General features: G+C 41.0%; 1 protein-coding gene across 1 annotated transcript in view; it reads left to right on the top strand.

Moving 5' to 3' along the window:
* The first annotated feature begins 318 nt into the window (after nt 1–318).
* The window catches only part of LOC139576865 (solute carrier family 15 member 4-like), a 46,369-nt gene continuing 32,695 nt past the window's right edge, over nt 319–13,992 (top strand). Inside the window, exons 1-5 of the mRNA XM_071403411.1 lie at nt 319–637; nt 839–1,452; nt 2,592–2,884; nt 4,245–4,386; nt 4,602–4,688. Coding sequence (XP_071259512.1) covers nt 886–1,452; nt 2,592–2,884; nt 4,245–4,386; nt 4,602–4,688 — 1,089 coding nt within the window. The 5' untranslated portion in view covers nt 319–637; nt 839–885. The remainder of the gene's footprint in view (nt 638–838; nt 1,453–2,591; nt 2,885–4,244; nt 4,387–4,601; nt 4,689–13,992) is intronic.

Here is a 13,992-nt window from a genome sequence, read left to right as displayed (position 1 = left end):
TAACCAGGTAGGCTAGTTGAGAACAAGTTCTCATTTGCAACTGCGACCTGGCCAAGATAAAGCATAGCAGTGTGAACAGACAACAACACAGAGTTACACATGGAGTAAACAATAAACAAGTCAATAACATAGTAGGAAAATGTAGGAAAATGTCGAGATTCATACTCCCTACCCCGCCTTCTTACGTATCTTCAAGCCCTCCAGGAAGTGTTAAAGAAAATAGTATTGAATATCTTCCTTTTCGACCAATAGCGTATAAGCCTGTTTCCATTCCGGTCAATGGAGCTTCACTAAAATACATTAAGTGGGCGGACTAAATAGCACAGCAGCTGCACAAAACGCAGATTTGTAAAATGTAGGTGTTAACTGCCTCATTCGCTTAAACTGGCCGTGGTGTTATGTGACGTCAATCCATCTGTTTACGGTATTCGGGAAAAAGCACAATTTAGATGTTGCTGAACGAATTTACAGTCACGCGCCAGTGCTTTGACAGGCAGTGTGTGAATGTCAGTTTCATTACTAGTTACCCGAGTAGATATTCGCTCTTCTGAACAATTGATTTTGTGGCATGTCGAGCACAAACTGATAAGATAGGAGGCTAAATGCCAGACGTTGGAAAGTGTGTCATTAATTGAAGGTACAGTATACTACTTCTCAATGTTATTATGCAAATCATAATCATGCTAAAGCTAGTATGCTGGTGTCAGGAAGCACACCAAATTTAGCAAGTGTCTCTCAAACTGAGCTGGGCCACCCTGTTGTAATTTCTCCAAAATCTTAACTGTTGCAATTATTGTCATAACGCTTCGTATCATAATCTCGTGTTCATTTTGTTTAGGGTTGACGGTTTCCAGTAAACATCTCAAGTCAACAAGTCAGCTGACGATGGCCAGCAGGGATGCCAGTGAGAACACCCCTCTTTTGGACAGCAGCTCTGTGTACAGGCCTGTGTCAGTGTTCCAGGGCAGAAGACTGGCGTGTGTAACCATTCTGCTTGCAGAATCATTGGAACGAGTTGCATTCTATGGCATCACTTCCAACCTGGTTCTTTTCCTTAACAGTAGCCCATTTTATTGGGAGGGGACTGAGGCCAGCCAGGCCCCCCTGATGTTCATGGGGGTTACATACCTGATCTCACCATTTGGTGGCTGGCTGGCTGATGCATATCTGGGCAAGTTCTGGACCATTGCTGGCAGTTTGATTCTATACTTCCTTGGCATGCTGTTTTTCCCATTTATCACATATGACTACTCCAGGAATGCCCTATGTGGTGAAGAAATTGCATTTCCAGTGCAACCTGCAGAGTGTTTGAGCTCAAACGGTACTCCAAGCAATGTGACCTGCCCCACACGGGTACCTTACTGTGGGCCAGTGATCTACACGGGCCTTGTTCTCATCGCCCTAGGTGTAGGAACAGTAAAGTCCAACATCACTCCATTTGGGGCCGACCAGGTACAGTAAAGCTTATGAATAAGCAAAGCATTCTCTCTCAATTAAGACCTCTTCAGAAGGGCTTCTAAGGTCAAATTAAAACTCAATGATGGCTCAATGTATTGTACTTTACACTGTTGCTAATGCAGTGTTGCTAATGTTATCCCATCTAATGATGTGAGTTTAAGAGAATATATAACAGTCTAATTTATAAAGTCTGAAAGGTTCTGAACATGATCTTACTTTGGTCAACCTTGTATATGGACTGAAATGGTAGTTGTGGAATAGGCTAAATGTTGATCTAGTACGCCTGTCATCTCTCTACATTTACCACGAGAACTCAATCAGCCAGGCCCCTGCTCGTTTACCCTTTTGTAATTTTCATCATGAAGTTTACATTTGGGTAATGCCATCCATCAGGTCTGGTCAACACACCAGTCATCTAAGGCTGAGGAGACTGCTAGATGAGTAATTGTACATCAACTTAGGAAGTGAAACTCACATCTGTCTCGTTAAGTTTCTCATCAAAATTCCGGATTAGGTTTACCTGTAAGTCCCTTAATGAAAGAGGAAAGCCCATTTCAGTGGGAAATCTCTGATCTAGCTAACCCAGGCTGGCCCATAATGTTTTCAGAGTTGGTGACTGATTAGCATAGATTTCAATCCCATTGTCATTTACCACATGTTTGATGGGTGATTGGTTTAGATTTGTTTCATTTTGATTGCTCAATGTTTCTATGGGATTCACAAAGTAATATTGAGGAAAAAAAGTAAATGCCACTGAGCAGGATTCATAGAAATCTTGTTCACCTGTAAAACATGATTAGATTAGCCTATTCATAAGTTACTAGATATATTTGTTGCTTTTCACAAAGTTACCTCCCCTTCCCATTTTTTTTTTTTGTCAAGCACGGAATAAAAGGAAGATGTTAGCACTGTTTATCACATGGATGTTATGCACTCATTCACTGCCATTGAATGATGGGATATACAATAAAAAAAATTATATAATTAGGGTGTTTATCTTATTAGATAGCAATGTTAGGCCTATGTCCTGAGTTTGATATGATACTACAGTTCTGTTTTGTTTCCTAAAGATGCTCATGGAGAGCAGAATGATGATGATATTATTTGCCATGACAATCCCTTTTGCCTCGCAGGTAAAAGATCGCGGCCCAGAGGCCACTCGCAGGTTCTTCAACTGGTTCTACTGGTGCATCAACCTGGGGGCCATCTTGTCGCTGGGTGGTGTGGCCTACATCCAGCAGAACATCAACTTCCAATTGGGGTACATAATTCCAGCTGTGTGCCTGGGTGTCTCCTTCCTGGTGTTCCTGCTGGGGCGCACAGTCTTCATCAACAAGCCTGCTGACGGTAGTGCCTTCACTGACCTGTTCAAGATCCTGGTTTATGCCTGCTGCAACGCACAGCCCAAAGAGCCCAACCTGCTACGGTAAGAGGGGCCAGGCAGATCACTGCTGTTACTAAAGCCCCGTTTCCATTGGCACATACAATTAGGACCAAATTCAAGATGGCTCAAATGGAAATCTCAAATTCAAGCTGGGTCGAGGGAAATCCGGGCCAGCGCAGCCCAGTTTCACAACTGGTGCCAGCTCGATTAGAATTCTGGCTGGTGACGCCTTTTACTATACAGCCACCAAGCTGATCACTGCTGGATGCTGTCAACATTTTTAGTTAGCTAGCTCGTCTGGGCTTGTTGCTGTTAGCTAGCACATGGACAAGCACTACTGCAGTAGTCACACATGATGCAAATTACCACCATAGCTGGATCCTTCATCAATTTTTTCACTACACAAACTTTTATGAGAAAAGTCAGCTCTTGAATGCTATCTACCCTGTTATGCTAGCAACGGCGCTAACCGTTTACCTAGCTAGCTAATGTTAGCAAGCTACATGCATGCCTCTGAGTCTGGCTGGCACTGGCAGGAGTATAAGTAATGTTATTTACTGCGTGGTGAGGGTGAATTAAATTCTTCAACATCTTGCTAGCTAGTAACATTAGCTAAGCTAGCTGCAGTCACATATTGGTTACCTAGCAACACGACATCATTTGTAATTTCTGGAGGCAGTGGAAACGAAATAGTTAGCCCAACCTGGGTTTACTTCAAAGTTCCAATGGAAATGTGTCTTTAGTAGTATCAGTATCTATATGTAGCCTAGATAAAAGGTGTGAAAGAGGCTGTGCTCTATCTGATGTCAATGGAAACACAATAATCTTGATTTTGTAGCAAACATGTTCTAATCCACTTTGTAAGTAAAAAAGAAGGCTATGTTGTGACTCTTCTCTAATCCAAGATAGTACCACACCACTAGGTGTTGCTCGTAGCTCTTTATGTTAAACCCTTCTTTGATCCCCAGCCTGTACTTTTTTTTGGTGGTCTTCTCTGGCATTCATCATCATTCATTCATTGTGGAGGAAGTTATTCTGAAGTGCTGTTGCTTGACTTTGAACCTAAGTAGCACAATCAGTTCAAGAACTTGACATTCAATGTTTTAAATTGGCCAATCCTACAGCGTTTCAAGAATTCCTTATTAAGGCTTTTTCTCAAGAGATGGGGATTATAGGCTTTAGTAGAAAATGCGTCCTTTCGCCAGAAGTGCCATTATTTAAAGGAGAGACATAAACAAAAAAGGCCTGATTTAAGTCTCTTATCTCAGAGTTTAGTTTAATAGTAGCTGAGTTTATGTTTAAGGAATATTTACAGAATTGTACAGCCCCTATCAAAACGTGCAGTAGACGCTTTGTACATCTTTTTAAAGTTGTTTAATTGTGTTATTCTTCTCTTGTTAAGGGCTAAGCCAACCATGCTGGATGGAGCTAAGGTGACTTATGGAGGGAGATTCCCTGAGGAGAAAGTGGAGGAGGTGAAAGCACTGCTGAAAATTCTCCCAGTGTTTTTTGCTCTTATCCCATACTGGATTGTGTACTTTCAGGTAAGAGATGTGTATTAACCTCTCCTCCTTATGGTAACAAAGCAGCTTTAGTTTTCATAGCAACATGACGTAACATCAGCAACGGTGCGTTTGTTCAGTGTTATTGCTGGCAGAATAGCATTACAACTGAAGAAATAGTGATAGTTTGGGGACTTTGAACATGTACACTAGGCCTACGTTGCTACTGTAATTATTTGATTTTCATTGTGCAATAGATGCAGACAACGTATTTCCTCCAGAGCCTACATCTAAGGATTCCTGACACCAGCACAGGCACCAACAGCAGCGCTGGCACCCACCAGGTAAATTAAACTGAGCCTCGGTAGATTTTTTTCTTATTCTGGAAGGTGTGTTATAAGGCAGCCCCCAGGTGGTAAGGGTAGGCAACACATTGATCCTCAACGCAGGGCCCCTCAAGGGTGCGTGCTTAGTCCCCTCCTGTACTCCCTGTTCACCCACGACTGCATAGCCAAGCATGACTCCAATACCATTAAGTTTGCTGACGACACAACGGTGGTAGGCCTGATCACCAACAACGATGAGACAGCCTATATGGAGGTCAGAGACCAACCTCTCCCTCAACGTGAGCAAGATAAAGGAGCTGATCGTGGACTACAGGAAAAGGAGGGCCAAACATGCCCCCATTCACATTGACGTGGCTGTAGTGGAGCGGGTCGAGAGCTTCACGTTTCTTGGTGTCCACATCACCAACAAACTATCATGGTCCAAATGCACCAAGACAGTCGTGAAGAGGGCACGACAACACCTATTCCCCCTCAGGAGACTGAAAAGATTTGGCATGGGCCCTCAGATCTTCAAAGTTCTACAGCATCCTGACCGGTTGCATCACAGCCTGGTTTGGCAACTGCTTGGCATCCGACTTATAGACGGTAGTACGGCCCAATACATTACAGGGGCCAAGCTTCCTGCCATCCGGAATCTCTAGACTAGGCGGTGTCAGAGGAAGACTCAAAAAATTGTCAATGACTCCAGTAGGGCAATTGGTACCGGAGCTCCAAGTCCAGGTCCAAAGCCATAAGACTACTGAACAATTAATCAAATGGCTACCCGGGCTATTTGCTTTTTTTTCTCCACTGCTGCTACTCACTGTTTATTATCTATGCATCGTCACATTACCCCTACCTACATGTACATATTACCTCGACTAACATGTACCCCCGCACATTGACTCTGTATTCTCTGTATATAGCCTCGTTATTGTAGTTGTATTGTTACTTTTTTTAGTTTATTTAGTCAATATTTTCTTAACTGCATTGTTGGTTTAGGGCTTGTAAGTAATCATTTCACAGTAAGGTTTACACCTGTTGTATTCGGTGGATGTGGCAAATAAAATTTGATTTGACCCGACAAAATGTGAGTAATAGATCTTTCGTTCTCATTGAAAGCACGTCTAAAAAGTGGTAGGTTCTATGTACAGTATTTCTATGCTACTTAAGTTTTTGCGTCTTTTACTTTTGGTTTTGTACAGCTTCAAATAGCTGAATATACAATATTTTGTTGTATTTTTCACAGCGGTTTAGATGGTACAATGATTCTCTACATTTATACTTGCTTGTTTTGTCACACAAACTGAAATTAGGCGAACTGTTTCGAATTTTAGCAACCAGGAAATGGCAGAGCAGTTTTCTGTATAGTACATCTTTAAATATTGATAATTTATTTGACTGAGACACGCTCCGACAGAAAGACGCAGATAAAGCATCCGATCGAGCGGAACAGCGTCTCTGTCTCAGTATGTGTAGCCCATGTATCTGATGCTGTCTTGTAAAAAAGATTATGGCATGCCATACTCTTCTTGGCCAGACAGTATCAGATACATGGGCATCATATGGTAAGACAGAGGGTCGCCGCTTCGGTCGCTCAGATGCTTTCTCCGGTCAGATATTTTCAGCCATGCGAATTGAAGGAAAGTTGGCGGGTGCACAGTGTACTTTTTGATTGTCCAGAATAATTCCTGCAATCATGCGGAAGTAACCTACTTTTTGAAAATACGTCACGTCCAATAGGCTTAACCTTACTGGGGTATGTGGGGCGGTAGCGTCCCACCTCGGCAACAGCCAGTGAAACTGCAGGGCGCCAAATTCAAAACAACAGAAATCCCATAATTAAAATTCCTCAAACATACAAGTATTTTACACCATTTTAAAGATACACTTGTTGTAAATCCAGCCAAAGTGTCCGATTTCAAAAAGGTTTTACGACAAAAGCACACCAAACGATTATGTTAGGTTAGAGCCAAGTCACAGAAAAAAGAGAGGAGTAACAAAAAGCAGAAATAGAGATAAAATGAATCACTAACCTTTGATCTTCATCAATGACACTCATAGGACTTCATGTTACACAATACATGTATGTTTTGTTCAGTAAAGTTAATATTTATATCCAAAAATCTGAGTTTAGGCGGGATGCTACTGTCTCACTTGGCAAAAAGCCAGAGAAAATGCAGAGCGCCAAATTCAAATTAATTTCTATAAAAATCAAACTTTCATTAAATCACACATGAAAGATACCAAATTAAAGTTACACTGGTTGTGAATCCAGCTAACATGTCAGAATTCAAATAGGCTTTTTTGCGAAAGCAAACGATGCTATTATCTGAGGAAAGCACCATTGTAAACAAAGAGAGAGGAGCATATTTCAACCCTGCAGGCGCGACACAAAAAGCAGAAATAAAAATATAATTCATGCCTTTGACGAGCTTCTGTTGTTGGCACTCCAATATGTCCCATAAACATCACAAATGGTCCTTTTGTTCGATTTAATTCTGTCGATTTATATATCCAAAATGTCCATTTATTTGGTGCGTTTGATCCAGAAAAACACCAGTTCCAAATTGTGAAACGTGACTACAAAATATCTCAAAGGTTACCTGTAAACTTTGCCTAAAAATGGCAAACTACTTTTGTAATACAACTTTAGGTATTTTTTTAACGTAAATAATCGATAAAATTGAAGACAGGATGATCTGTGTTCAATACAGGATTAAAACCAACTGTAGCTAGCTTTCTGGTCACGCGCTTCTAACAAACAGGACACTTCGAGTGACCCTCCTTCAAGATGGCCGTACTTCTTCATTACACAAAGGAATTATCTCAACCATTTTCTAAAGACTGTTGACATCCAGTGGAAATGGTAGGAACTGCAAGAAGGTCCCTTTTAGAAATCTGTTTTCCCAATGAAAACTCATTGAAAAGAGAGTGACCTCAAAAAAAAAAAGATCTGAATGGTTTGCCCTCGGGGTTTCGCCTGCTAAATAAGTTCTGTTATACTCACAGACATGATTCAAACAGTTTTAGAAACTTCAGAGTGTTTTCTATCCATATCTACTAATAATATGCATATCTTATCTTCTGGGGATGAGTAGCTGACAGTTTAATTTGGGCATGCTTTTCATCCAAAATTCCAAATGCTGCCCCCTACCCAAGAGAAGTTAAAGCAAATAGAAATTTGCCAAAATGTATATATTTTCTCCTGAAATAAAATCATTCAAAATACTCCCCATCAGAGAGCTCATAGAGCCACAGAGGATCATTAGCTTATTTTTTTTAAATCACAAGTGCATACAGTGATTTGTCCTTTAAAAGTTGCAGTGTACTACAGCACAGCTTGCATGGTGCGGCAGAATTCTATGGCACGTTATTTAAGTGTCAACCACTGTTACCATTAATGCTAGTTTGACCACCAGAGTGCATCTTTGAGAAGCATTTGATAGCCTTCAATAGTGGCTGTACTAGAGATTTTACAACCTTTTTTTGTAAGAACATAGTGTATGGGACTGATTTTAAGAAATGTTGCCTAATTTGCTTGATATTATGGCGTTTCTATTCCAAGAAAAACGAAAAATCCTCTGGATTTCCGTTAGGATGGAACGGAAAATATGGGGCTGTGCAACGTTACAGTCAGGAGTAGGCTACAGTACTGGGCTATTTAGCTAAAGAATCCCGTGTCGTGCGGGCACGTGGGAGACCGGGGTTCAATTCCCTGACGGGGAGGAAGGAGTAGGCTGTCCTTGTAAGTAAGAATTTGTTCTTAACTGACTTGCCTAGTTACACTACGAGCATAACATTTCTACACCCTAATTGTATAATTGCAGTACCAATACCCAACCAATACCCAAGACCTACACCACTTTTAACAGCACATTACTCAACACTAGTGAGACTCATGTCACCTACGGTAGGCCTACAGTATATGGAAAAATATGACGTGACTCTCCACCAATAATTACATAGAGGATTCTAAATTTAAAACCAAACGCCGCCTCATGGGTCTCCCGGTGGCGGCCGGCACAGGTATCGAACTTGCATCTGTAGCAACTTATTTTGCACTGTGATGCAGCTGCGCCACTCGGGAAGCCCCATCCACAAATTATCAAAATTCAGAGAGGTGTTGGTAAAGGTATATTGTCCTGCTAATAGTCCATAATGGGCTATTCTAATACTGTACATGGTGTACAAGTCAGGATAACCAAAACATTTCTTTATTAAAGAAAGAAAGAATGTTGGTACTTATTTATTTTGATCCAAAGCCATGAATGAGTGAGTCACTCAGCTTTATGTAGGTGCCGGGCTATATGACTGTGCCATCAACTTGATAATATAGAACAATATTTTGGAGGTTATTTCGTTTACAATCGCTCACTTTAGTTTTTTTTTTTTTTTAATCTCAATAATGGCCAAAATAATACTTGTGAAGGCCAAAACATTTATTTCTGTTTTTAGAGGGAGAGAAACGCTGGGCCAACTGGGTGTCCCATAGGGCAGCGCACAATCACGGTCGGATGTGATGCATAATAATACTTTTTGTTGTATTTGTTTAGTCTTTTCTGGTGGATTAAACTAAAATTGCAAACAATTAAGGCCAGTTGTGATACAGCCAATCTAACTTAGAAATACATTTGACGATAGAATTCTCCCCCTACCCTCCTTCTAGGCAAGTCTATTGTCCAGCTACCTGCTAATAGCCATAATGCCGCTGTACAACGTGACCGTGTGCGTTTGAAAGAGTATTTTCCAGTGAGCATAATTTTGTTTACCTTCATTAGGCAACTTTGTTCCAATATTTCTTTAATTCAGTGATATTTATTCCCGTAGTAATTCGTTATGGATCCATATCTAAATAAACATTGGCATTTTGAAAGTGTTTTTATCATAATTTTATTAACGAAAGCATGAAGATGCTGTTTGTTAGGCTACAGCAGAACAGCATAACGGTCCGGACGGCCCTTGCTGTGCCTGGTGAGCAGTTGGTCAAGTTCTGTTGTCAGCAGAGGAATGCAAATGTCAGGTTGAAGCGACGACCTGATGAAACCGCCAGGTATGTTGACTCTGCCTGTCGGAGGTGGCGTTCCAGAGCTCACAGGTGTGCCTGCCATGGATTGTGACTTCATCTCGATCCTCGCCCTCTTCAACGCGTCCACTTCCTCCTCCCTTCCCCATGGGCTAGGTCCGTCTTCTGTGCGCGGCTCTGAGGCCCATCCCGTGCCTTGAACCTCGCACGCCCACCACTATTTCAGTGGATACAGCTGGAGAACTGCAAGGCAATCCCATTGGATGCCACTCGGGAGCTATGACCAATATGACATATATATATTGTCCTGCTAAGAACAGGGTTATTAATATATTTGTGAATATCCAAGAGCCTTGTATATAATTCTAAATTAATAATAATCATCGCTTTGTTAAAGAAAAAACTATTTGAGATTTCGTTTTCAAATAACATAAAATGAGCGAGGGGGAAAAAGGCCATTCTTGAACATGGGGTGAGACATTGTTACTAATTTATAAATATATCCAGTTTGTTATTTAGAATGATTTATTTCTGTTTTTAGAGGGAGCGAAACCAAAAATCTACAGTCATTTCGTGAATCTCCCGGTCGAGGCTTGCAAGGGTATTGAACCAGCATCTGTAGCAACACAGCTTGCACTGCAAAGCCGTGTCTTAGACCGTTGCGCAACGAAGGCACTGTACAACGTGTCTGGTCGGGAGTATGCTACAGTACAACAGAGACACAGTAGCATCTTGGGACCCAAAAGCATAATCAGTGCTCTCAACTCCCCCTTGCGCTCGTCTGGAGCAATGAAGTAGTGACGCAGGGTACCATACTAAACCACAAATTACCTCTAAATCCCTCAGCATAATCTCAAAACTTTTAGTGCAGCAACCACTGTAGGCCTATGCTTATTTGGGAAGCCTGCAATTTGGGCTGTGCAAGTGGCAATAGGCCTAGCTGATTGAGTTGTGGCTCTCAGTGAAACGTGTGAAGATAGATATAATAAATAAATTATTAGGTTGCTGCTTATTTGTCCTATTTCATACATGTATTGTACACGTGTGAATTGGAATTGTGTTTTTTGCGTATCCCAACTCCCCCTGAGACACCCTCGGAGAGTGGTTTCACTGTCAGGGTCTGCCATTATCAATGGCGAACCTGGAGCAATTGTGGTTAAGATTTTTTTACCTTTTCGGCATCGGTATTTGAATTAAACTTTTCGGTTACTGACCCAACGCTCTACTCGTTAGGCTACCTGCGTCTTGAGTGTCATTTAAAATGTTGAGACAAGAAGAAGGGGAGGGTTGTGTGGCGGAGGTATAGGCGTGTCTCTCCATAATATATGCGCTCATCTCTCCAGAATGCCTCAGATGTCTCCCACCAGTTCTTGCGCTTTCATTGTGTGAATTGTTTGCATTTTGATTGTATTCTTTTTTTATGAATTAAAAATTTCCCATTCCATGTGTCACCAGTAGTAAATGTACCGTTAATTCCCGTCATTTGGTTACAATAATGGGTAACACTTTACTTGACACCCAGCATCATAACATATTATGACACGGTCATAACAGCTGACATGACACTGTCATGACACATATATTTAGACCTGTTGTGACATAGTTATTTGATGGCCAGTTATGACACCTACGTAAGTGACAACCCAGTTTTCAACAGAATGTTTAACGTTTTCTGTAATTGACCATATTCAATTTATCATTGTACTTGCGCACACATTGATATCACATGCACCTCCTACCCCAATGCTCTGTTGCTGATGACTGGGACAAATGCAGGAGCAGATTTCAGGAGCAGGACAAAACGCCCTCTTTTTGACTGATGACTGATATAAGGGCACGTACAGTTGAAGTTGGAAGTTTACATACACTTAGGTTGCAGTCATTAAAACTTGTTTTGCAACCACTCCACAAATTTCTTGTTAACAAACTATAGTTTTGGCAAGTCGGTTAGGACATCTACTTTGCATGACACAAGTAATTTTTCCAACAACTGTTTACAGACAGATTATTTCACTTATAATTCACTGTATCACAATTCCAGTGGGTCAGAAGTTTACATACACTAAGTTGACTGTGCCTTTAAACAGCTTGGAAAATTCCAGAAAATGATGTCATTGTAGACCTCCACAAGTCTGGTTCATCCTTGGGAGCATTTTCCAAACGCCTGAAGGTACCACGTTCATCTGTACAAACAATAGTACGCAAGTATAAACACCATGGGACCACGCAGCCGTCATACCGCTCAGGAAGGAGACGCGTTCACCTAGAGATGAACGTACTTCGTTGCGAAAAGTGCAAATCAATCCCAGAACAACAGCAAAGGACCTTGTGAAGATGCTGGAGGAAACGGGTACAAAAGTATCTATATCCACAGTAAAACGAGTCCTATATCGACATAACCTGAAAGGCCGCTCAGCAAGGAAGAAGCCACTGCTCCAAAACAGCCATAAAAAAGCCAGACTACGGTTTGCAACTGCGCATGGGGACAAAGATTGTACTTTTTGGAGAAATGTCCTCTGGTCTGATGAAACAAAAATAAAACTGTTTGGCCACAATGACCATCATTATGTTTGGAGGAAAAAGTGGAGAAAAACAAATTGTGAAAAACAGAGTTTAAATGTATTTGGCTAAGGTGTATGTAAACTTCCGACTTCAACTGTATGTGATAGGCCTATTTGGCTTATATGATTATGATGGTCATAATGCTTCTTGACAGTGTCATAAAGTGTGTTTTCTTAGTCCAAGGGTGTATTCGGAAATTCGATCTGGATTGCCAGAGTGCGCTCTGGGTGTTCGTAAATTCAGAGTGTTGTGAGATTGTCTGTTCGTAAATTGGAGCGTTCAGAGCGCACTGGACGCTCTGGCCGAGGAGTAGGGTTTATACAAGCTTTCTGACCTCAAAACTGCAGTCAAGCACCCAAGCTAACTGGCTAATCTGTTTTTCAAACTAGACACTCTTAATGTACTTGTCCTCTTGCTCAGTTGTGCACCAGGGCCTCCCACTCTTTCTATTCTGGTTAGAGCCAGTTTGCGCTGTTCTGTGAAGGGAGTAGTACACAGCATTGTACGATATCTTCAGTTTCTTGGCAATTTCTCGCGTGAAATAGCCATCAGTTCTCAGATCAAGAATGGACTGACGAGTTTCAGAAAGTTATTTGTTTCTGGCCATTTTGAGCCTGTAATCGAACCCACAAATGCTGACGCTGCAGATACTCAACTAGTCTAAAGAAGGCCAGTTATATTGCTGCTTCTTTCAGCACAACAGTTTTCAGCTGTGCTAACATAATTGCAGAAGGGTTTTCTAATGATCAATTAACCTTTTAAAAATGATAAACTTGGATTAGCTAACACAACATGCCATTGGAACACAGGAGTGATGGTTGCTGATAATGGGCTTCTGTAAGCCGACAATAGTCATTTACAACATTAACAATGGCTACACTGTATTTATGATCAATTTGATGTTATTATAATGGACAAAAATGTGCTTTTCATAAAAATCTAATAAAAACATTTCTAAGTGACTTTTGAACGGTAGTGTATACCTAGTTGATATTGGCTGCTAATGACTTTCAGCTCCAAATGCAGGTGTAAAATGCATTTTGAAAATGCATCACCGTTTATGGCTGTAATGACAGGCTACATTTGTGCATAGATTGTGTACATGTGCATTTGCGTGCGCGGGAGTCGCACGTTTTCTACCATTCTTTTTTTGTGGGTCGCGGTCAAAGTTTGGAAACCACTGGGTTACATGATAGTGGCATGGATTTGGATTATAGTAATGGTAGGCTACAGTATTTCATGCCATCTTCTATTTCGACTGGAATTGTATTGGTCATTGTTAAGTGCAGCATTTATTCCAGTTCATAATAGTTTTGCAAAATACTCATCAGATTGGGCTGCTTTCCCTTGTTCTTGTAATAATTGCTCAATAAGTCTTGTGGGTGCCCTTTATTCAAATATTTATTTATTTATTTATTTTTGAGCACATACATGCCACCCAAAATGTCTGTGTGTGGCACTGATTACAACAATATCAAAACTTAAGAAACAAATGTTCAAACAAAAGGAAACTTCTTGGTAGGGACACTAAACAATTGACTAAATGTGGGTTTCGACCCTTATGTAGGTGTGATAACCAGCCATAAAATAACGCAATATACTGTATCTCACAACAGGTATAAATGTGTCATGAGTGTTGTGACTATTATGACAGGTTGACAGCTGTTATGACTGTGCCATAATGTGTTGTGACACTGGGTGTCAAGTAAAGTGTAACCAAATAATGCATGTATT

Source organism: Salvelinus alpinus, chromosome 5, assembly GCF_045679555.1.
Source record: "Salvelinus alpinus chromosome 5, SLU_Salpinus.1, whole genome shotgun sequence".
NCBI classification, from domain to species: domain Eukaryota; kingdom Metazoa; phylum Chordata; class Actinopteri; order Salmoniformes; family Salmonidae; genus Salvelinus; species Salvelinus alpinus.
Note: the sequence above shows the minus strand (reverse complement) of the source record. Positions and strands in the feature narration are given on the sequence as shown.